General features: G+C 42.0%; 2 protein-coding genes across 5 annotated transcripts; one reads left to right on the plus strand and one right to left on the minus strand.

Annotated features, from left to right (window-relative positions):
• The first annotated feature begins 1,450 nt into the window (after nt 1-1,450).
• Nucleotides 1,451-13,429, plus strand: LOC136426125 (guanylate-binding protein 2-like). 4 transcript variants are annotated; one of them, XM_066415016.1, is made up of 11 exons: nt 1,451-1,610; nt 4,324-4,425; nt 7,597-7,900; nt 8,477-8,609; nt 8,869-8,995; nt 9,368-9,546; nt 9,685-9,812; nt 10,479-10,768; nt 11,240-11,435; nt 11,881-12,017; nt 12,170-13,429. In XM_066415016.1, the coding sequence occupies exons 3-11, from the start codon at nt 7,606-7,608 to the stop codon at nt 12,374-12,376; spliced, it is 1,692 nt and encodes a 563-aa protein (XP_066271113.1). In that variant the 5' UTR covers nt 1,451-1,610; nt 4,324-4,425; nt 7,597-7,605; the 3' UTR covers nt 12,377-13,429. The 4 variants fall into 4 exon arrangements, with proteins under 4 accessions (XP_066271113.1, XP_066271111.1, XP_066271112.1 ...); XM_066415015.1 differs by lacking the exon at nt 1,451-1,610 and adding an exon at nt 3,200-3,375; XM_066415014.1 differs by lacking the exon at nt 4,324-4,425.
• On the minus strand, nt 13,238-23,795 carry LOC136426129 (aromatic-L-amino-acid decarboxylase-like). The gene is made up of 14 exons (XM_066415020.1): nt 23,630-23,795; nt 22,309-22,573; nt 19,755-19,868; nt 19,284-19,403; nt 18,676-18,810; nt 18,143-18,286; nt 17,715-17,781; nt 16,030-16,124; nt 15,676-15,743; nt 15,406-15,476; nt 15,037-15,056; nt 14,811-14,909; nt 14,391-14,492; nt 13,238-13,842 (listed from the first exon to the last, which is right to left on the minus strand). The coding sequence occupies exons 2-14, from the start codon at nt 22,537-22,539 to the stop codon at nt 13,636-13,638; spliced, it is 1,473 nt and encodes a 490-aa protein (XP_066271117.1). The 5' UTR covers nt 22,540-22,573; nt 23,630-23,795; the 3' UTR covers nt 13,238-13,635.
• Between the last annotated feature and the right edge of the window lie 171 nt (nt 23,796-23,966).

Below are 23,966 nucleotides of genomic sequence, written 5' to 3' on the forward strand. Positions count from 1 at the left end.
GAAGTGAAGCATACTATTTTCTCACATAATTTCTGTGGGCGTTAAACACCTCACTGAAAACAGAACACACCTGTTCAGCACTTCTTTCAGGTGAGACTCTATAATGATTTGAACTGTTACCACCTTGGGTAACGGAAACAAACTTGATGCTGTACAAACACGGCACAGAGTTCCCCATTCAGGTACAGCTTTACAAAGTATCTGACCTGTCACTTGGCCCTGTCAATGGAAGGCGTTTGGCCCAGAAGCCCATAGTGCCGGGTTCGAATCCTTTGAAACTTTCTTAATAATACAAACATGGCAGACTGGAGAGTCTGAATTGTGTTCTCGAATCCCATGACACCACCGATGTTGTGCCATGGGCTACAACAGTATTTACAGGCTCATTGTGCATGTACCAGAGAATTCCCTTAGCTCTTTTCGACAAGCGCAATGGGAAAGACACTTTGCGGGACTTGACTCGGGTTAAAATGAGCATCAAGCTTTGGTTAGGGACGTCCCTTGGATAGGACCTTAAACGGAGGTCCCGCGTTTGAGGAGAGCCACACCTAGAGTACATTATAGGTGAATCCCACCACACTTAAAGAAAAGAGTAGGGGTCCCACCCCGGTATTTCACAACCATACAGTTCAATGGCCGCACCTGGGGCAATTGTATTGAAGTCACTGGGGCAATTGTTGTATTGGTGGTATTGAAGTCACCTTGGCGCCAAATGGCAGCCTCCAGACCCTTGCGATTCAGCCCCGCCTGGAAGTAGTTGGCCAACCCAACATGCCTCCCTCAATGACTATGTTTTAACCCATATACTGTTTTCGATGATATTTTTACTTGTAGGATAGTTTAGCCTTTAGTATTGTTGATTTCATGCCATACATTGTACCATGTGCGATTGTTGAGCAATAAAGTTCACTCATTCATTCACTAAAAAATGCTGTGCGATAGCGTCCTGTGCTGAACTAATTGAAAAGGTTGAAGAAAGAGGAACTTAAGTTAAAGAATGTAAAAGGCTTCTTATTGCAAAGGAGGCAAGAGACCACCTCATTTGTGAATGTGAGCATTCTGCAAGAGACAACCTGGCTATAGAATCCAGTCTCAGATTTTACAACGGTGGAGTACATCTCCAGAAATATCTTATATACAGTGCAGTGACGTAGATCTAAAAAACCTTATAAACATTTAATTTTGAAATTCATCATAGCTTAGAAAACCCACTCTGGGCCGCCACTACTCAGGTTACAGCAAAAAAGAGGAAGTGAAACTTCAAAGTTTTTGTTCAGCGTCCAATGTTGACAGAAACTGGACACCGAAGTTTCGCTTCCTCTTTCCACGTCAAAGGCACACCTGTCGTGAATGTGGCGTGATCGTGGTGTCCAATGAGCTTTTTGCTGCACCAGTATTGACGTCTGCGTAGATGATCACCCATAGTTACGGTTAATGTTTGCGCCAACCCCGCATATAAAAAGAGGAACACTGGGCTAGCACTAGACGAGTCAGAACCAGTAGCTGAGGACAGTGCTGCCAGCCGGCCCTTGTAAGAGGGACCAGCTGGCCCTTAAAAGAGGGACCAAACTCGGCTATCACCTAGATTTGGGGTACAGGACAACGTTCAGGTAAGACTTTGTTGTTACAGACAACGTTTCAATCATAAGGAAATGTGTCCGAGTAAGGAATGCTGAAATGGAAGCGATCATGCACGGGGAAAATATGCTCGACCTTTGTGAAATCTGAGACTGGGTTTGCAATTTAGGTGGTCTCCACCTAAAGATACAACTTTTCGTGTCTTTGCATTGCTTTCAAAAAGATTCACAAACACCCACAAAGGTCGAAATTGCGAACGGATGAAAAAATATGGGTGTCTGTACCCTGTTTAAAGACCCTAAGGTTGCAGAATACAGTATCTATGCGTGACCCCCAAGTGCGTCACATTACAAAATGTGACTTGAAAAGGACGAAGACATTCTTCTGTGCACGTAGAGAATATGTCAGTTGTATGGACGTTTTACTGCATGCAGGACAAGGCAACAGTGACAGTTTTGGCGTCATGTAATAGTGCTTTCACTTTCGGCATGACTCATTGCTTTCATTCTTAGCACGACTCTCCTTATCAGGCTGTACAGCAAGACTACATGATGTCTCAGGACAGGATGTAGCACACAACACAACCTAAAGAAGTTGATAATATCTACACCAACGAGCAGGTTGATTTTTGGATTTAGCAGAACACTTTTACCTAAAGGCTAATGCATGAACTTTTACATCTTAAACTGTCATAAAATATAAGACTCTGAGGGACCCCTGTAGAAAGCCCTATGCCGGCAAGGAAAACGCAACGCCGACAAGTATAGGTAGGTGCAAAAGGAGTAAGTTCACACCATAAATCTTAATCGATTTTGCTGTAACACGGGTAACAGTACCAACATAGTCTTTTGCATCCTTGACTACATGTGAGTGTGTCAACACCGAGGTTTCATACACGAATCGAGAGGGCTAGACTGTTCCAGTTTATGCTAGTAATGCAAGTAATACTTTGGGAAATGGTGAAATGGAAGGTGTCATTATCAAATCAAAACTTCAGACCATGAAAAATTATCCTCAAATACTGACCTGTTATGTCAACTTTCAACAAAGGAGCAGGGGTCCTTCCCTTTGCGAGTAGATCAAATAAATCTGTCCGAATACATATATAAACTGATAAGGTTTATTTTAAACATCCCCTCAAGAAAGGATTTTCAACGATTAAAGCTCTTGCATTTCAGTTCTTCTTTTTGCTTCACACGGACAAAACACCTTCGGGGGGGCTCATTTACTGGATGATGTATTAAAGCAACCTCTTTGTTATGGAAATGTTCAGGTAGACCTCATCACACCTTGATCATGCACCTTTCAATAGGGCTTCACGTATACGTTTTAAGGGCCCGTTCACTTGTGCGTATATTCAAGTCCATATGAGTTACGTATTGACATATTTTTTGCTAATGTAAAGTTGCTGAAAACAAATTGTTTTTAACTTTGATCCACCGTTGTGCAACTTGTATATCAAACAAAAAACGATTTCTTTTTGGGCAGAAAATCTACCTTAGACACAAGATGTCAATATGCAACTCATACTGACTTGAATACACGCACAAGTGTGAACGGACCCTTACAGCGTTCACGTGAAGCCCTGCTGATAGGTGCGTAATCAATGTATCGTATAACGTTGCCTCGAGCGTCGTATTTGCTTAGTTAACTCAAAGCCTTTCAGACTGACAGAGAGGGATAACAGCCTGCGATAACAGCCCATTCTGTCTCTAGTTTGCCCATTCCCACATTCAACAACAACCAGGCACGGCAAGTCACAGGGAAACGCCACTACCCATTAGTCTTGTACACCAGGTTTGAGTATTATATGGACCTTTGCATGCATGTTCTATGCTGGATACATTCTTTTTATTTTGCGTACTTTCTCATACTCGGCCTCCTCCTTGAAAATTTGAAATAGACGTTTTTTTTCCTAAAGTCTGCAGTTAAGTAATGCGTATGCTATCGTGGGGTTTGACTTTCCTTTCGGAATAGGGGGTTAGATGCCCTCCTTTTTGCATTACGGTAGCAGTAAAGCTGCACTAGTACTAAGTGTACTAGTATTTTACATGCCATGCGGCAACCCTGATGCCATGGCATGTAAATATGAGTTAACTGGTATGGATAATATGATGTATTGATTGTAAATAAAACTCTGCACATTCAGTCAGAGGTAACCAAAGTGACACGAGTGAGTCAAAGTTTACCAGTTTGATTACACCAGGCTAAAGTATGACTTTAATTTAACTTAACGTAACTTAACTTAACTGACTCCCTTTCGTATTAAAGAAGCCTAGTTTAAACCATCTGATGCAGTATAATCGACTTTCTACCGCATGTGTTGCTTTTGTTAGTCATGCTTGCAATGCATTCAAGCCTTTTCTCTTTGTAAGTCAATGTCTTTAAGGGTAAATGGAGTGTAGTCTTTTCACTGGAACACGAGACAATCAACATTGAAAACGGACGCTACCTTTTATATAGCTTCTATGGACATTGCACGCGTCCATGAAAACAGAATAAAACAGTTCTTCAATGTGGGACTTTTCAATAGTCTTGAAGTTCAACCTCGATGGGCAACAAACAAACTCGACACTATACAAACACGTACATAGAGTTCCCCATTCAGGTTTAGCTTTACACTGTATTTGACCTGTAACTTGACCCTGTCACTGGACCTGGATCTATTATGGATGGAAAAGACCTGCACCCCATGAACAATTGCTAACTTGACTGACACACACATTGATGTTTCTGGACAAGCAGTGCACGAGGCAGAACCAGTAGCTGTTCGTACGGCTGCCTGGCCCTTGATAAGAGGGCAAGACTCGGCTATCATTTCTATTTGGGACAGAAGACAAAGTTCAGGTAAGCATTTGGACAACGTGTCAATCATAAGTCTTATAAGTTATATGTACATTTGTAAGAACCTTAGACCTGCGTCCACGTAGACTGCGGTGTATAAGCAAATTGAATATAACGTTAAATATGTACATGTTACTATCAAAGAGGAAGCGTGTACTATAAAACCACCCAATAAATTTGGTTATCGTAAAGAACCGGACTTCAGTCTGCTGCTGACAGCCATGGTGCTCACATCGGCGTGGGCCTGGCTAAGGCAGTGACTAAGACAAGTAACACTCCAATACACTTTTGAAATGTAGAGACAATAGATAAGGAATTGAAGTTGGGCTGTACATAAAGAAGTTAGCTTCACCTAACCCCGAATATAAGGCAATGGCAACACTTACTTGCCATGATCTGACTGGTAATGGCAGATATAGAATTGCAGTGAGATTGTATGGTTGTACAAAGCCCAGGTCTATGCTGCTTTCTTAAACTGATGAATGAACTTTATTTGCTTTCCGCCAGAAATCGGCTCTTGCAATGAATGTACAACATAAAGTAAAATAAATTTTCAAATTTAAATTTTTGTCTCGAGTAAAAGAAATAATCACAACTCATCAACATAAACATCACAGTAAATAAATAAATGTAAAGCATGAAACACAAAATCAACCCAGTAGAAAATACTGAATTATAAATGAGCAAAGTTGAATAACAGTTGACAAATTTTTCTTCCATTACTAACAAAAATTGAATAAGAAGTTTATTGCAAGTTCATGCCCGTGGACTAATTGCAAATACATGGTAAAAACATAGGGAAAAACATACATGCGTCAGTAAACTGTGTCTGACTTTGTTGTAACAATTGATTACTAGTACTAAATACAATTGTTGGCTATATCTAAATTAGCTGGGTTTGACTTCTTCAAAGCTGTTACATACAATAAAGTAATTATAAATTAATAACAAAATCATAAACTCAAGATCATCTGCTGCTTTCTTAAACTGCCAAATGGATACCACATTACTAGCCATGTTTTTCCGAGACAGCTATAACAGCTAATTCAGCTGTGAGGGAGACATTCAAGTTGTAAGTTACAAATATAGATACAATTAGAAACTTTGATACAACTTTGCCAGGGCTGCTTTGAAAGTTGAAATTTCAGCACAAGGTTCGTTTTCAAAAAACTGAAGGTCACAGATAGTGCTGTATTGATTATGTAACTTTGTTACATTTATCTGGGTCATTCTGCATAGTTTGACAATATTCCCTTTAAGGCCACCTACAGTTCAGTCTTAGATGTTTTTCCGAGGTCAAATGAATTTCGCCCATTTGCTATTTGCAAGGAGGTTTGCTGTTTGTCGCACCCGTCCAAGTCTGATATCGGCATGTACTAACCTGATATTGTTCCGACTATGCATAGCTGCACACAGTAGCTGGTTTACCTTGCCGGCTCATCAGTAGGTACTTTTATCATGTGCATTTCTGACACTCTGGAAACAGCAACCATGTATCAAAATGACTGTAACATGCATTTGTCTCTTTCCAGTATTGCTTGATTTCTATTTCTTCTTTGAAATGTTTAGACCTGCAGCATGCAGGACAAGAGACACCAACCTCCCACTTTACTAAGGAATTACCACTTAATGTTTGATACACAGGCATCTTGCTAGTTTGTTACAAAGATACTAGGTGTATTGGTTTGATGCATTTATTTATGATCCCATTGACATGACTGGCGATGCTGATCGAGAATGCCTGGGTGGATTGTCTTGAGTGGTTTATGGGTTCGTCTTGATGAGACCTCGATATGGTTTGGACCTATAGCGGCTGATGGTACTGCGATCAAACTTTTGGTTTTGATATCTCCTGTTCTGGGCAAGCTATGGTCACGATTTTTGGGTGGAAGATAGCTTTTGTGCACGGAAAGAAGTGACATAGGTTTGAGTCCCCATCAGCTTGCCTTGTACATGTATCAACAGTGTCCGTGTATTTTATGGCACATTCACTTGGCAAGACTTGGTTAATGCAAACCCTTCCCAAGTTGTGACTATTTGGTCACAAAAATTTACGTCGTATATCGTACGTGTGTTGCTTTTGTTGGTCATGCTTTCAATGTATGAACGCCTTTTCTCGTTGTAACTCAATATCACACGATGCAATCGGTATTCAAAACGCGCCTCACTGAAAACAGAACAAAGCACCTCTTTTGAGCTGTAAACTCCATGGGCAACAAAACAAACTTGGCACTGTACAAACATGAAGATAGAGTTTCCCATTCAAGTACAGTTTTACAAAGTATTTGATCTGTAGCCTTTCATCTCAACAAAATACACGCACACATTGATGTTCCTCGTATTCAGTCACTCTACACTCTTGTCCTCAATGTTGATTCATTGTGAAAGCCCTGTGGTTTGTCCAGAATGGCAGCATGGTACAAGGTATGCCGGTTCAATAGTGGGTACTTTTATCGTGTACATTTCTGATACTCTGGAAACAACAGCCATGTATCAAGATGACTGTAACATGCATTTGTCTCTTTTTGGTTTTGCTTGATCTCTTTTTCTTGTTTGAGATGACGTTATCAAGCATGCAGGACAAGAGACACCAACCTCTCACTTTAATTATCGAGGAATTACCACTGAATGTTTGATACACATATTGGTGTTTTGTCGCGAATCGCAAAGGTGTATTGGTTTATTGCGCCCACTTGTAACTCATTAACATGACTAATGCTGCTGATAAATCTATGCTTATTCGACACAGCCCGATCATTTATTATAACGAGATTGTTTCGGATTGACGCCATCTAATAGTGCTTTCCGTTTTGGCATGACAAAACATGGTAACATTTTCACACGAATTCTTGCACGGTTGAGAGACAAAGAAGCAAGAGCAGTTTTGCAGACCTGTTGAACAGAAAGAGCCCGATAATCCCCAAACCTCAAGCTTCATTAGGGGCAATGAAAAACGTCTATCCGTCGTAGTAATGATGGATAAGACAGGGTCGCTTTTTCATGAACCATTGAGCTCATATAACTTAAAAGTATTCTGGTCCTCTTATTTCGTGGCTTGCAATGTAGCTCATGGAACAAACTCATCAATGTAAGAAGAACATAAAAACAAATGAATCAATGTTGTGGGGTAGCAGCCTTTGAGTTTGACATACATGTATGCCAAATCATTTACAGGAAAGTACCATGGATCACCCTATAAAGCTCACATCAACGCGGGTGGTGGGCGACCAGACACATGTCGTCCTCACGGCTGAAGCGAAGAGGGTCCTCGCCGATCTGCCGCCCCGCTCGGTGGATATTGTGGCAGTGATGGGGCCTATGAGGAAGGGAAAGTCCCATCTAGCAAATCTTCTCTGCAAAAGGAGGTCTGGGTTCCCACTTGGAGACACACTGAAACCGAAAACGAAGGATTTCTGGTTCTGGATCGGCACCCACCCGGTTCAGACTGATCGGTATCTCATGGTTGTCGACAGTGAAGGTAAAAGCGTTTTGGGCTTTTGGCAGAAAAACATAGCAAGGAGAACTGCTGCTTCTTATACTTTTTAATTATAGTTCTGTTAAACCTTACGTAATTTATCAGATTTGTCAAAACTGAAAGAAAAACTTTAACGAAGAGGTTGATATTTGTTCTGATATTCAAAATGTTTGCTTATTTCGTCTTTTTTTCTGTCACACTTACAATGTAGCAAACGGTTAGATCCTACCTCCTTATATTTGCCTGTATTAGTACCACAATGGGGAGACAGAAAAGTATAGGGTCGGATTAATTTTCCCACATTTTAAAGTGCTGCTTTGTTATGTGAGATATATTCCAAAAGTACTATTTATCAGCCTTCCCCTCAAAATGATAATATTGATTAATGGCAAAACATTTACAAGAATATTCCTCAAACGTGCAGTGACTTAAAAAGAAAGGTAGTGAAATACGCACCTCCAAATTTTCGACGTCTTGTTCACGGAGTGCCCTAGTCTCGCGAGAACACGAGACTAGGCCGAGACTTGTGAAGATCAAGATTTTCCATAAAGCGTATAGTGGCAAAACATATATTTGCAGGCCTTGGCGATTACTCCGACGAGGAACAGAACGAGAAAGACCTGAAGTACCTTGCTTTGGCCACCCTCCTCTCCAACCACCTGGTCTTCAATCTCCAGGGTAACTTAGACAGTGGCCTTGTTTCTCATCTGAGGTACATCATCTTTTAGTTTGTTTTTTTTTTGCCCTGAACACTTTCGATAACTAGGTTATTTAGCAATACTAAGGTTGATGAATTGATCCTTTGCACAAGTACAAGGAATCTTTGTGAGAACATGTGTATGTCTTACTTTTTTATTCCGATCAGCCAAGATTTTCCATAAAGCGTATAGTGAGACAACGCTTGCACAATAAGTTGTAAATTTCTTGTGTCAATGTGTACGGATCCAGTATTATAGTGTCTTCAATTTCAGGCTGATGGGAGATCTTGCAGAACGCATCCGTGTCCAAAAAGATGGCAACGACGAAGGAAACAATCTTGGTGACCATTTCCCGGAGCTGTGGGTGGTCGTACAAGACACACACCTAAAACCACCTGAAGTAGGTGTCATGATATAGATCTATACGATTTCTAGCGCTGTAGGTCCTTAAAAAATACTTACCTTTTACATCACATACATATATAAAATTTGCACAAAATCATCACCTAAAGTCAGACATTATTGCCAAGTCGCCCTAGGCAATACCGTGGGCTTCTCCTCATCATATCAGACGGTTGAGTCGATGGGCCTATCTGGATGAATGTAGTTTCTAGTTGTGGCGAAGTATTCAACACATAAGAAGAAATGAGAGAAATCTTTGAAAACGACGCCTGCTGAATTACTCCAGGTTAAAAATCATAGCAACGGGCTAACCTCACTTGAATCCATATTGTACAACTTACATCTTCTGTTACATTTGGGAAATGTGTAGAAGGACGACGGAAGCCCCCAATCGCCTGATGAGTTCCTGGAGGACATGTTGGAGCGAAAAGATGGCCACACAAAGGCGATCCGCTCCCACAACGAGATGACTGCAGCCGTGAAGGCTTTCTTCCCAAAGCGGCATCTTCGACTGATTCCTGCACCTGCCATTGAGGCGGATGTCCTGAGGTATGCACTTTTGAATTTGTAAGCAAACATAAATATCATTTCCACGTGCCATGATACTCCATCAGTTTCTTTGAAGAACGTTATGAAGTGCGAGAGAACACATTGATATGTTAAGTTTTTATGTTTTATGAATTTCAGCAACCTTGACAAAGTAGATGCCAGCGTTCTGCAGACGGGTTACAATGAAGCTGTTGACGAATTCACCCGTGAGATCTGGGAATCCGGCCAGGTCAAGAGGGTCAACGGAGATGAAATAAAGTCTACAGGTACGGAATTTGGCACGGAACGTAGCAAATTTGTTGTTATTTTTATCCCGCTAGATAGTTTAAAAAGCAAATGATTGAGCAAACAACTTCCACGACCTCATACCTTCCCCAAATGATTTAAACATTAAGGACTGATGTATTATAATATAAAGGTTTCTTACTGATTATGAAAATATATATATATTATCAGTTGCTGATCTTTTGAACCCACATAACTCAAGTTGGTCAAAGTATGGAGATCCCATTGTAGCAAAGAAATCTATTTTAGTATTTTTTTCACACATTTTTTGCACTTCGTCCTCATATCACAAGCTATCTGACACCAAACAAGACCATAGCATCTCCAGATCAAAAGATTAAAAAAGTTCTGCTGCAGTACCAATGTCATATACGAGGAGGCCCAAAATTGACCTTGACCTTTATTTTCTCAACATCTACACACATACCAAACATCATCGTAATCCATCCAGGGGTTCTTGAGTTATGCTGACTACAAAAATAAGGAAACACAAACACACACACAGACACACAGACAGACAGGCGGATAGACACACAAACACACACACACACACACAGACACACCCAAGACAATGTCTCCGTTTTCATGGGGATAATTATCCCACTGTCGTATGAACTCATGGCAAGGGCCTTGCCATCTCTGTTTAGGTCTCCTTTACATCATGAATTACTACGTCGACGCCATAAACGACCCAAACGTCATGCCATCTGTCCTCGGTGCTCACGAGGCTATGGCTGACGGAGAGTGTCGCCGGGCTTCAGAGGAACAGATGAAGACGTTTCATAAAACTGTTGAGGAAACAGTGGAACCACTGATGCCGATGGACGAGGAGACCTGCAACAAGAGAATCAAGACAGCGGCAGATAACGCAGTTTCCAAGCTGTTTGCAGACGTTGGGAAGTGGGACAAAGATGGAACATGGAAGAAAAGTCTACAGGTAAATTACGTCTATTTCGTATCCGTATCTTTGTGTACACGGACAGGTCAATATCATATTTTTATATTTTTATATTCACACAGTGATATGAACCCCGTCGCCGTATCCCGTGTTAAAATGTTTCAATATCAATCAGTCTTTTTGACATTCTGTTGTTGTCCCTGGGTACTAGAACATACATGCCACTGAGATCTTCGGCAAGGTCTAGGTCTTCTACCATGCCCACCAACGTTCACTGTATTCCGACCTGTCCTTCCTTCTTTGGAGGTCTTTCTCACTACCCGGTCCAGTGCAGTTGTTAAGAGAAGTGGGCTTAAGAGGCATCGCTATCACACTCCAGTGATAATGCTGAAAGGCTATGTCAGACACTCTCCGTGGAACTTTCCGGTTTAAAGGTTAGTCTAGAAAACTCCAATCATAGACTATAGTGATTTGATCAAGTCAAATAATGCTGGGCCCTTTCAATTTCAGGAGAAGCTGGAAATAGAACGTCTTGCCTTACTCATGGCTAACGGCTCCACGTCACATGATCTCTGTGATAAGATCATAAAGGAAGCTGGCCAAGGTGTCCGGCAGAAAGTGGAAAGGGGCGACTACAACACAATCGATGGATACGATATGTACGATAGGGACATGGAAAAAGTGTACCACACCTACAAGCAAAGGGGTGAGATATCATTAACCGTGTAGATACAATTTCAAACTTTAAGATGAACGAACTGTTTTTTTAAAGAAGACAATTAGAGATTTCATTCCCTGGCCTTATCCATACTAAAAAAATACTAAAGTAGCAACACCAAGAATGTATCACAACGCTGTATTGTGCACGTGTATTTAGGAATCGTATGTGCAGAAATACACTCGAACGTCCCCAAAACAATGATTCACTACCTTGGAGGAAAGTAACAAACGAGTCTAAATATCTACAGCATGCAGATATTTCACATGAGCTTTGTATGAGATGTGCAGTAATTCATGCACATTCTTTTGTACACCATGCATGTTATGTTGTTCTGACTTGAGTCTTTCTGTTTTAATACTAGCTGTAGGAAAATCACCCAACAAAATCAAATGCACAACATGGACTTTACCTTTTGTTGTTACCTTTTCAGCTTCTGGAAAAGGCCCAGCATTTGATAAAGTACTTGAGACCTTCCGCGCCACTGAGATGACATGGAGGAACACGATCAATGACACAGCTCGCAAGCTGAAAGAGGAAGACCGCCGACTTAAGGAGGAACGGAGAAGGGTAGGTATCATATCATCAGTGCTACGTTCTACAAGAAAATTACGACTGTCATTTACAGAGTAGCTATTGTCAATTACAGAAGACGATGCCAACAGCATGCCGTGCTTATTTTTTACAAAGTACTAAACTTGGCTTTGGTGATTTACTGATAGAGACAAGAAGCTGAGGCGGCAGCAGAGATGGCTGCTGAAAGGGAAAGGGCTGCAGTAGCAATGGTTCAACCCCATGCAGCGCCTCCAGGAGGTGGAGCGGATGCAGCTGAAGTAGCAGCGGTAGGATTATATGCTATAGGGCAGGGGTTCAAAGCCGTGGCTTATCTAGCAGCGCTCGCGTTACAAGAAACGGCGCGTGAGAACTGACATTGAGCCTTGACACTCTGACATTTAAGTGATGAAATTCAAAACAGACTTCCTGTATTTCAGACTCTGTTAACAGAGCATGGCTTTGAACAGTTAATATAAAAATGTGTAGCAAACATTTTGCTTCTATTTTCCGTTTAACAATACACAGTATATCTGTATAATTATTACCTTAGCCGAGAAGGTTATCTTCTCGTCAGCGTTCGCATGTGTGTGTTTCAACACGATAACTTAAAAATGCCTGGATGGATTGTCTTGATACTCGGTATGTGGGTAGGTCTTCTTGGGACATCGTTATGATTCGATTTTGGGCCCCCTACTGGCTTGCTATGGTACTGCAGTGGAACTTCCGGGTTTGATATCTCGTGTTCTGGACATGCTATGGTCATTTTGAGTAGTAGATAGCTCTTAAGTGGGAGGGTATGCCATGTAGATTTGGGTCATCTAGCGGCTTTTTCGGAACTGCAGGAGTCGATTTCGTTTCAAACTTTGAAAGAGACTCAAGAAGGTGTTGACGGATCTTCGTGACATTTGGTATGATGATTGACAAAATGATATGCTTAAAACACGAACTAATTTGCATAATCAATGAGGGAAGCTTATAAATACGCTGCAGTCCATTAAAGGACTCTCAAACACGTGACATGTGTAACTAGTTGTTTTCTTTTCTTATATAAAGTAAATCAAGATTCTTGGGAAAAATACTTGACATATGTTTTGTGGTGTTATGTTTAATCTCTTACATTGATGGCTGAAATATAATACCCGGTACTTTAAAAGCTTGATATTGACGCCTTCTGTAATTATGAAATGCATGAAGACAAACTAACATGTAAAACCTGAACGATTCTGACGAAAACCTGACCTATCAAATTATCTTTAATGTCACTAATACAACCATGTACATTGTTAAGTTTCAAGTATCAGGTAAGTAAGTACAATGTTAAGACTGATAGTTGTAAACCTTGAAACGCTGTTTGATTTTCCACAGATCTTGCATGTAATAATATTGTAGACCGCTTGGTGAAAAATAAAGGGGAGAATTCAAACGTGCATCTATTGCGTTTTGGTGTTATTCTATAACTTGTCAATATGATGCAAGAACGCGTGCAAACGATATAACAGTTATAATCAAACTGACACATCATTCAGTGATAATATGTACTGACAAACTGGGATATAAACAACAATTTCACTTTGGATATTAATGTTTGGTATGATAAATCTCCTGATAGCAATGAATGATTTCTATACACAACTCAGACGCCATTTTGAACCCCGGTAAGAACTTCATCAGCCTGTTCTCTAATGATGTTCCACGCGTGCACAATATCTGATGACTCAGTAGTTGCTGCACAGATCGCAAATCTGATGACGTAGGTGTCACGGAGCTTGGCGGGAACCATGAAGATCCTCCTAGTCTCGTTGATTTTTTGCAACAGCTTTTCACTCAGACTGTTTGGGCCCTAAAAAGATATATATTCAGCAACATGTTAATCACAGTCATAGTTCTTATCAACATGGTACAGTCAAAACTGCCCCAGAAGACTACTCAGGGGACCGATGAAATCGGGTCTATGTGGACAGGCGGTTACTATCGACAGGATTCTTAGAGCTCATGTCAAAAATTATATGGGAGACAACCAAAATGTGGTCACATTGGCCGGGCGGTCCTTATTTAGAGGTGGGCACAGATATATAAGACAACACCACAAGAATAGATCCCATATACATGTACCTGGTATCAGTAATGAACTTTATGATTTAGTTGAAGATTTCTACAACGGTTTCATAACATGTCTACAATTGTGATTTTGAAATTGTTTTATCGTTGGATGGTTTTGGATTTTGTGATGTATACAGCACATCAGGGGACAAATTGCAAGGAATTCTATCTGCGTACTTCTCAGTTTTGCATTCTTCATCTATGCCAGTATTCCACATTCTCAATGTCAAATGATGCAAGATTTTCCAATCTAATTTCAATAAAATCACAGAACGTGTTCGGCACTACCTTCAGGCGGAAGCACACCAGCCCCATCACTACCTTGGCGCTGACCTCAAACCGGCCGTCACTCAGAACAAGTGTTTCAAACACCTTCGCTAGAGTCACATGCTGCAGAAGAACAAATACAGAGTAACTAACATGTGAAACAAGCACATTATCCCTGTATTAGACTACAGTTCATTTCAAGTTCATGGATATGGGTAAGGAGTTTTAATGAAATTTCATAATGTAAATAACTTTATAACCCCAGGCACGATTTGAGAGGGTTAGTTAAAATTTACAATTGCTCACTTCCTCGAACAGGAAGGGAATTGGAATACAAAGAAATATTTCTATGAAAAAAAAACACGATCAAACATTTGAGTGCTTTTGGCTGTCTTGATCTACCACAATAGTATCTCTGATATGCACATCCTTGTAGCTTACCTTCCTTATATACTGTTGCAGACCCTTCACTCCAAACATGCGCAATACAAACCACAACTTCAAAGAGCGAAAGCGCCGACCCAGAGGTATCTGCCAGTGCTAAGGGTTAAGAACAAAACTTCGTTATATCTTCATCTACAATATCAACCTGACGTCCGTCTTCATGGTGTAAGATAGTGCAATTGTAATTTGAAATTGGTCCGTTGACATAATGTGTATTTCTTACCCTGTAATCAGTCACGAGACCTGGAAGAAGAAAACAACAGCAACATGTTACTTAATTTTGTACTATGCAAATGTTTGATAGTTGTTGCCATACATTGCATCGTATACAATTGTCGTACAACAAAGTTCTTCTCTTAATACTTCATGATGTAGAGAATATAACATCACATTTGTTTGGCAAGCTGCACATTAAAAAGCCCGGCCGAGTATTCATAAGAAAGAAAGATTACAATTATGATTCAAGTCATTGCCAGCGAAAACCCACCACTATCAATGGATGGAAGCTGAAAATTACTTAAATGTGGGAGATAGCGTTATAAGAAACCAGAATGGAGTGTGCACTGTGATGAAGGTGAAATACCGTCAGTACCTTGGTTATCATGTCGGAGGTACAGCGGGTCCACGTTAAATGCGTCCACAACATCAGCCCGGTTTCGCACCCTGATAGAGAGAGCAGTAGGTCAAAAAGGTTCAGTACATTATACATCAATAGCAATGATGGCCTCTGAATAGATAACAACATGTATCTTGACCTGTATTGTTCCTAAGCAAATTGAAGTACCCTAGTTCAACATCATATGTACGTTTATCAAACTTTCATGCCAGTTTGATAGTGAATAGGTAGGTCTCTAATACTTACCACATGGTGGAACAGTCGAAGTTGACTCTCAGCCACTTGTGTGGGTTCAGGTTAAAGGAATCTGCAAACTGATCAGAGATAACTCCAAGTCACAAAATAGGTTCTTTAATATACGGTCGCCAATAACATGTATATTTATTCATATGTACTAAAAAACTATACGATACGACATGATACGACATTGAATTTTATGACAGCGTAGTCAACGAAGTTATCTCTTGTTGACAACTCCATTCATACCGAGCGCTCAACAGTGGTAGACTGTCATGGACATTGTCTTCCACACAAAATCGTGTTTTATACTTCGATCCTCGCACGGAAAAGTTAACCATTTAGAGTAACATATCCCCGTACCTCCACTCCATCTAACAGTGGTCTGTACTCCGGACAGATGAATGCACTTCCGGCGTACGCGGCGTCTATGTGCAGCCACATATTCTCTTCACAACCTGGGGATACAGTATGTTCAAATACACCATTTTCGTCGAGATTTTTAAAACATCCTTTTTTTCCATTTTCGCGATGTCGCGAAAATGGATATTGAGACGGGATCATATGATGGGTGCGTAAACCGTGCGTAAACCGACCATGGTACGATCTTGATTAACCCTGCAGCCATGTACTACGTAATAAAATCGTAAGGTGTCGCTTTTGATAGAGTTGTGATACAGTATCCCATCGAAAATTACATGCGATCCATGGATCTTGGAAGGTAGTACATTACATCCATGTTTTTATACATGGCCATATTACATCTATACCACAAAACTGAACAAGAAGAAACTAGTTTTGTCAAGAAAATGACAAAAACATTTACCATGAATAGAGGTTTTGCCATCTTATACCTTTAAAATATCACTAGCTCGTCGTGGAAGGTCGTGACGTGTGGACTCGAAGGTCCTCGGTTCGAATCCGGCGGGGTAAGGTTTTTTTTTCTCTTCTTTTTTTCTTTTCAAAATTCCGTCTGATGTATACAACGTCTTTATATTATGATCTTAGATCCAAACCATGCCACAATTTTTTTAATTGTTCATTATAACGGAAAACACCATTCAACGGATGCTTCTACGTATGGTTGATTGGTTGGTTGGTTGGTTGCTGGGTAAATGTACAACCATAATTTGGACCCGTGCCATGTCATCTATACCTCATGTATGTCATTTCTGCCTTCATTTTCCAAAGGTGTACTATACGTTATGATAAGAATTAAGGGCTAGGGTGATTGAGATTAAGGGTTATAATGACAGATTAAGGGAAAGGGCAACGGATTAGGGGCTGTGGTGATGGATTAATGGATATGCTGACGGATCAAGTGCAAGGCTGACGGATTAAGAGCTATGTTGACAGATTAAGGGTTATATTGACGGATTAAAGGTCATGGTGATGGATTAAGGGTAAGGTGGACGCATTAAGTGAAAGGGTAACGAATTAGGGTCTCTGGTGATGGATTAAGATTTATGCTGTCGGATTAAAGTTTATAACCACGGATGTAGGGTAAAGGTGACGGATTAAGAGCTAAAGGGACGGATTAAGGGCTATGGTGACATATCATAGGCAATGCTGAGGGATTAAAGGCTTTCATGACGGATTAAGGGCAAGGGTGACGGATTAAGGGTTATCCTGTGGGATTTAAGTTTATGTTAACGGATTAAGGGCTAGGGTGACGGATTAAGAATATCACATCCCGTTATGATATACTCCTCAACTAACCACGTGTACATAATCATGTTCATTGAGCGAAAATGGCAGCTTTTTGCAAAAGCACTTGTTTAAATCACGACGGGGTGGGTATCAGTATGTATACATTTTCTACGATTATTACGATACTATCTAAGATACACAAACAACTTTGTTTTCAAGACAAGAACGACCTTGTCAATGCCAATACATCCGCTTCAAATTTGGCACATGTATCTAAAGATAGTTTGATCCTGTGCTATCCCTGTAAAGATCTTCCAAGTGATAGCCCTAACCTTGCCAAAGCTACCACAATCTGAGTCTGTTACGGTACTGGAAAAGAAACATTGAGTGAGACTTACAGAGAGGGCCGATCTCTAGCAGCTTGTCGAAGGCGCATGATGGTGTAGTACCGAGAGTCGCACAACACTGGAGAAAAAGAAAGAAGCAAAACGTTTATCATTTATATGGCTAGGACAAAAGCTTTATATCGCCGTTGACAAGAACACACAAAACCTGAGGATGCAGGGAGATGGCTGAAAGAAATCTGAAATTGCGTTTTGTTGACAAAGATACAAGGAACATATCAACTTTAGAGAAGTTGACATGAAATGAAAAATAATTGATGTGAAGTTTTCATTCGACTCTTACCGCCGATGCACCCATTTCGTGTTAATTAAAACAAAGGCCAATGGTTCAAAAATATGTCAGAACATCAACGAATGCAGAGTAAGGTACAAATCATGACAATCGTTTTATGATGACCATATGCAGGTTTCGTGGCACTCACAAAGAATGGGATGAGTCCGTTGGCCCTGTCTTCGTCCATAGCGGCAGACAGAGTTGTCCCCCTGAGGGCGAAGTCCGAGTCTGTCGGCAGTTTCCTCAGTTTGACGGCAGCGATCATGGCGGCCTTATCCACACAGGAGTGAGCCTGGAGAGGGGGCGTTTCATTGGTTGATACATATATATTGAGATGGTATTGGTGGGTGAAAAAATCACTGCAAAAATGGCGGATAGGTTCTAAGATGTCTTACTTGTTATTAAGAACAATGTGTCAAACAAAGGAATCCAAGAGCTTGATCTTTGAAGTGTATAAAAACGTAACTTTACTGTAAAGCATTTAGCCGTGGTATTCCTGTATAAGCCCAAACTTTTGGTGTGTATATGTATGAAATATGTATTGTATCAATACGTATCAATGCTGTATCAATACGTATTGTACAATGTTGCAGCATATTTCACAGATCTTATCACTCAATATGGATATACCAAAGTGTAGAAAACCAGTAGCTTCCATGGCATATGTGAGGCGTGCTTTACCTGATCTGAGGTGTAGGCCACCAGCTTCTTCATGACGTCATGATCAGACGACTCCGGGTCGGCCTCTTGTTCCCGCCGGATGATTCTGGTTCGGGCCGACAACAGCGCCACTAGGATGGCTTCACTTGCCGTGCCCTGGACAGAGAGATAACAACACCTTAGACTTCTTAACCTGACAAAGTCTAATTTCCAAAAGAAGGAGGTAGAAAGAGAGAGGTGGGAAGAGAGGTCCAAGAGAGAGAGGGTGAGGAAGTGAGAGAGGGGGAATGGAGAAATCTTGCGAGAGGGAGGACGAGAGAGAGAGAGAGAGAGAGAGAGAGAGAGAGAGAGAGAGAGAGAGAGAGAGAAAGGGAGAGAAAGGGAGAGAGAGAGGGGGGGAGAGAAAGAGAGGAAGAGATAAAGGTGAAGTGGAGAGATGAGGGTAGAGAGATGGATGGAAAGAGACAGAAAGGGGTGGTTAAAGAGAGAGAGAGAGAGAGAGAGAGAGAGAGAGATAAATAAATAGAAGGGTGGTGACAGAAAGAGGACAAAAGAGAAAAGATGGGGGTTAAGACTTTCTACTTTCAAACTTGGATCACATTACAATGTTGTTTTAAACTTCCCCTCACCTGTATGACGCCTCCACCTGCGCCAGCTGTCCCGGCCAGCAGGTGCTCCGGCAGCTGCAGCATCTTTCCCAGCCAGTCCAGCACAACCGTCTCAAGCTCAGTGCATGCCGGGCTGGCCGCCTAGGAAACGGAGTGGACGCGAGTAGTTATGTCAATGAGTTCCTATCAATAAAACCTACTGATAATGACCACTTGATTGAAGATTGGGAGAAAAATGGTCAAAGTTACAATAGAGTAAACTGGTGGTCACCTTCAACAGGATTTTATGTTCAGCTATGTACCAAGATGGGCATTATTATCGAGCTTACAACATGTAGCTGGTCATATGTTGTATATTCTATCGAACACACAAGCACGCGTGCGCGCACACACACACAAGCACACGCACACACGCACGCAAACACACATACACACACACGCGCACACACACACACACCAAAAACAATATGTCCATTTTTCATGACGCCTTACCCAAGAAAAGCCCACACAGCCCAACGCGTTACACAGCATGTCTCCCAGCTGTGACGGGTAGGAGTTACCGGGCGCGAAGTACGCGTGGAAGTCAGGGCTGTGCCAATGGGTCACCTGGATAGGAGTGGGAGGAAACGATATGTGTGAACGGCGGAGATCAACTTGGTAGAAGTGACACCTAGCGATATCTTGTTGCTACCACACGATCAACAATACCAACATGATGAACATCGGCGTGAAAACGTAGCCTCCTTTGCTGGCCTTCCAGTATTGACAGAGTTTATTTGGGGGGGGGGGGGGGGGATTCGCGATTTTCAACATACTAGTACCAGTCACGTTCTAACAGCCGGGAAGATAGCTTTTAACGCCCTTTCTAGAGCTAATGAAAACGGCTGTTGGCGGTCCGGGATCAACTTGGTAGGCGCCATGGAGACCTAGCCTCCTTTGCAGGCATCCTGGAGGACGCCGGCGTCTAAGTTTAGGGGGGAGCGCTGATTCGCGATTTTCAACTTATCCGGACCGCATCTGCTTGGAGGACCGTATCTGCTTGAGGGACCGTATCTGCTTGGGGCCCGTAACGATTGCTATTCCCAGATACAGTCCCTCAAGCAGATACGGTCCGGATGAGTTGAAAATCGCGAACCAGCGCTCCCCCAAAATAAACGCCGGCGTCGCCCGGGAAGCCTGCAAAGGGGGCTAATAGAGAACATGGCTTGTGTAGTCCATGGAAACAGTTCCGGCAGGCTACATTTTAGCGGTTCACCCAGCGCTGTTGCCCTTGAACTTTACCCAAACTGGCTGGCAATTGCAACAAACCCCTGACTCAACTTTCCTTATCTAACATCTCGTGAAGGATAGCGTCCTTGACCGTCTTTGGCAGCGACCGACCAGCCGGACGTTGACTCCAGCATGAGAATGCAGAATTTCTTAAGCCTTCCCAGCTGTTTTAAGTCACAAACCGGGATTGCTATGTGCCAGTGAACACGTACACCCCAAATAGAAAATGTCTTTAAATGTTAAAACGACCTATAAGTGAACGACCGAAGTTGGCATTTTGGGCGATCAGAAACAAATGGACTTGCTTAAACTTACTTTATTGCTTATTCTACGCATACATCATATTTCGTGTATCCTTCGCGTTTAAATGGAAAAGCGTTTAATTTTTGTGTGAAAATGTGTGTTTGTCAGTGTTAACAATATCTTTGCCGTTATTAGTTGACATATCTTTATGATACTTTATGTGCTTCAACACGATTGATTACGACTTTGGCTTTGAAAACAGCTTCCGGTGTAAATACGACCTACCAAAACTGAGCTAGCTGTAGCAGCAGCAAGTAGCTATTTTACCGTAATCTGGTCATGAGACCTGCAGCCGTAGCACGTGCTACACGTAGTGTATCCTGGTGATAGGTACGGAAGCAAGTCATGTGTTTTCTTTTCCATGCCAAGACTGGCGGATCCCGCAGCGAGACTTATAAGCATCTTGATTTTCTGATAACAAAACTTTGGGGTCAACGTCCTTCTAACATCACGTGTACGTCTCGTGGAAAAGCAAACGGGGCAATGACCGGACACTGGCTTGTACTGATACTCTCCAAGCAGAGGTTTGTGAGGATTGTAACCTTTTTATCATATGCCCCGTTTTCTGTTGGCAGTCTCTACAAACCAGAGCGTGCCGACAAAAAACGGGGCATTTGATAAAAAGGTCACAATCTTCACAAACCTCTGCTTGCAGAGTATGTGTTCAGTCACTTGAGTGTTTACAGGAAACCATCCCGTAAGTATGTCCACTACATCAAACTTACCACAATTGTTATCAATTGTTCTTCAATAAAGAACAGTATGTGAGAAATTGTGTTCAGGTGTTTTCTTCAGTATACGACCTAGAACGTTCACAAAAGATGATACATTGAAAGCATTAGAGTTTATCCTTTATGAAACATGTTTAAGATAGATCCCATGTGTTTTTCCAACTTCACAGCTGGGTTCCCTGGGTGCAGGCTGTACTGTTTTATAAGAAACCTTGGGTCAGCATACAGTATCATCTTGCGTTGGTGATGAATAGGGCAATGACCGGAAACTGGCTACACAGGATGAGACTGCAAAATTTTCAATTTTCTTAATGAGCCGGTTTTACCCCGAACCTCAGCTATAAAGTTGGACTGTACGGAACGATTTTTCTTAGAATTAATCGCGACGGAAGAGAGAGGGAGCGATTTCATCAGTTCCGGACACAGTTTGATCGGAAACAGGTAAGAACTCTGGAATTGGCTATTGATGTCACTGTGAAAATGTGTTTAAATCTAGCCCATATACCAGACTGTTTCCAGGGCCTACACATGCCAACTCCCCGGCTCTAGGGCCGACACGTTTGGCAAGTTTCTGAAAAAGTGTATCAGTTGGCCATTGCTCAATGGCACAGTCAATGGTAGGTATTTTCGTCCGCGTGCCAGTATGTCGCCATGCACTATAATGATTATGCCAGCATGTCACCAAAACGGGACAGAAAACGTTACGATCCCTCTAAAGGCTGCTAGAAAATATCTTCACCTACCCCCGGCATGATGACCCTCTCCACATCGGCGAACACGTCCTCCCACGTCTCGGGGTCCTGCGGCGCCTCGGCCGGGATGAGCCCGCGGAGGTAGCCGGGCTGCACCCCCGGGTAGACCGGCCGGGTCTGCACGGTCTCCAGGTAGTCCGCAATGTAGTCTACCGTCTCCTTACCGATCTTACGGAACTCGTCATGGTCCATGGGCGGACGGGAAGGCTTCTTTTCCGACATCTTTACTTAGAGAGTTCTTGAGTCGAACAGCACACTGCGGATGGGAAACCAAGGTTTAAAATCAGACTCCTTGGGAAACCGAGCTGTTTTGAATTCCTCAGGTGTCACGTCGTTGTTATGCAATCATGGATGTCACGTGATGAGAGTGTTGAAAGTGGGAAAAAGCTGTTTTTGTTTGAAAGTTTTTCCGGTAACAGTTCGTATGTCTTACATAAACTTGTATGAATTCGATGAAAAAATCGCACGGTCCAGATCTATTCCACACGTGATCTCCCAGCAGATGTAGCAGTCGGGCTCGTTTTGAGCAAGGACTCTGAAGGAGGTTTAAAATCATATCTGGCGGTGTTTGTACTCTGCTAGTATATGCATGTATAAAAAAGGCGTAATCCCCAGAAAGACTTAAAGACACCGCCTAATAGTGAAGTAGTAGTAAAAAAATGTGCTTGTAACAACAAATCTAATCATAAAATACACAAGAACGGCAACAACAAGAACAACAAATTACGTGCAGGTACTGTGTGATTTGCATATAAGCTTATCCCTAATCAGCATACAAAAACCTCGAAATTATACGCTATCAGTTTGTTAACTGTGACCTGGCGTCGGCAGCACGCAACACAGACTGCACGTAACACAGGTACGAAGATCTTCTATAACATTTAACTTTATAAGGTAGTCTCATAGCATTTTTGTGGCCGTAGAGGCAGTGGGTTGTTGTTTCCCACGGTGTCTAGGGTAAGGTATTTGAAGGTGGAGCCCATCCCCCCTTCCCCCCTTTTACCTCCCTACCCGAAGTCAGGAACCCATCTTTACACCTGGGTATAGCAAGCACTCCTTGGGTAGAGTGAGGAAAGTCGTATAAAGTGCCTTTCCCAAGGACACAGCTTCAAGCCAGGAATCGAAGCCGTGACAGTTCGATCTTGTGTCCGCTAGCCATTTGACGCCACTAGGTTTAAGAGCCTGTCGGAACAGAAATATACAATAACACATGCTCTTTTAAACAATTCGTTGAGCGGCCTGTCAAATCTTTGGTCTATAGGCGGTCGCAGCCTTTAGTGGAAAGGGGGATGTAAACAGCGCGCTTTCTGACCTCTTCTCGCTCCAGTTCAGTCCTAGCTCGTCACCGGTGTCCAAGATGCCGCCTGCGCCTCCAGATGGATCTACAGGTCGTTGACCTTTGGATTAGACTTTAGAATCTTCCTGTGAGACCTTTGTATCTGTTTCAACTTGAGAACCGGATGCGGAGTGACCTATGTAGAGATGGTTAGGTGATTTTGGCAACTTGACAGTTCGGTCCGAGCCAATCAGGACGATTCGGTACAATGTCCCAGACGACTCGGCTTATGGTTATAGTTATGGTTAGAATTATGGAGTTAAAATAAGAGTTAGAGTTAGGCGTTGTCTTGCCGGCGAAACGTCCAGAAACA

The sequence above is a fragment of the Branchiostoma lanceolatum genome, assembly GCF_035083965.1.
Source record: "Branchiostoma lanceolatum isolate klBraLanc5 chromosome 18 unlocalized genomic scaffold, klBraLanc5.hap2 SUPER_18_unloc_1, whole genome shotgun sequence".
Taxonomy (NCBI): Eukaryota; Metazoa; Chordata; class Leptocardii; order Amphioxiformes; family Branchiostomatidae; genus Branchiostoma; species Branchiostoma lanceolatum.